Consider the following 1,060-nt stretch of genomic DNA (forward strand, 5'->3'; position numbering starts at 1 on the left):
GTTACCTTTCATGATTGATTTGACCAGGGAGATTCAGAAATGTTTTCGTCCTATTTTGGAATGGGAACATCATTGATGAACCTACACACCTGCGACAAGGAGACGTGGTAAGAACGAGACCTTAAGGGAGAGCGTTTTTAGAATAATGCAATAGACCCCCGGCGCCAACATTTTTTTAAAGGTCAATGCCTGCCCCAGCAAATTAATTAGAAGCATCGCAAATGCGGCGCTTCCTCGGTCACAGGCTTCAATTGTTAATGTATGTGCGAATTTTCGCAAGAATGAACTTCATTTAAGAACTGTGCCTTTTCACCCCCGAGGCGTTCCTCTGTTTCATTCAGCAGAGATAATTGCGTCACGGAAAGATTCGAGGTCCACCCTGGTGCGGGCGTGAAGTGGGCGAGCTCCGCTCCAGTCATTTTTTTTTCTCTCTCTCATGAAGATTTGGTTTACGTTTCAATGAAACATGTTTATATGTTTGCTGCTGTGATATGATTACATGGATCCACAAGAACCTCATCGATAAATACCAATAAGAATTCAAATGTTGATTCAATCCATCGACAATACTGTCGTTCAAAGTCAAAATACTGCATGGTCGGACTGATTCTCCACCGCTCACTGTGAGCTCCAAAACTTCAACATGGATCAGAAATCTGCTCTGCATTCGTTTGCGGTTCTCGGGAATGAGAAATGGCCGTGATTAGTTTATATCGATCGACTTCTTTGTTGCATTTTGGAGAAAATGCGGCTGCACTTTTAGTAATCAGAATAGAAGTCCGTTGAGGATCCGGATAAGAATATATGAAATCTGCATGCGTTGAATGATGTGAGGGATCTGTGGGCAGATGGTAATGAAAAGGAGCGGGCATCTCTTCGGGGTTAGATTTGTAGGGGTCGCTGTTGTCCACAGTTAAGACCAAATTCAACTGTCTGCCTATCATGTGATGGACGGGGAGGAAGTGCCTCAAGGCCACTTTCAAATTCCATTGGCTCGAAAGTCACGTGGCTGTGCAGAGGCACCCACAATTACACAGGGAATGTTTTGTTAGAGATGTCA

The 1,060-nt window shown here is 44.0% G+C and overlaps 1 protein-coding gene across 1 annotated transcript in view; it reads left to right on the top strand.

Annotated features, from left to right (window-relative positions):
• The first annotated feature begins 1,054 nt into the window (after positions 1–1,054).
• Positions 1,055–1,060, top strand: part of hoxd10a (homeobox D10a) — a 2,167-nt gene continuing 2,161 nt past the window's right edge. The window contains exon 1 of the mRNA XM_069930545.1: positions 1,055–1,060. This exon is cut by the window's right edge and continues 778 nt beyond it. Within this exon, the coding sequence (XP_069786646.1) occupies positions 1,055–1,060 (6 nt within the window).

The sequence above is a fragment of the Narcine bancroftii genome, chromosome 4 (assembly GCF_036971445.1).
Source record: "Narcine bancroftii isolate sNarBan1 chromosome 4, sNarBan1.hap1, whole genome shotgun sequence".
Classification (NCBI taxonomy): domain Eukaryota; kingdom Metazoa; phylum Chordata; class Chondrichthyes; order Torpediniformes; family Narcinidae; genus Narcine; species Narcine bancroftii.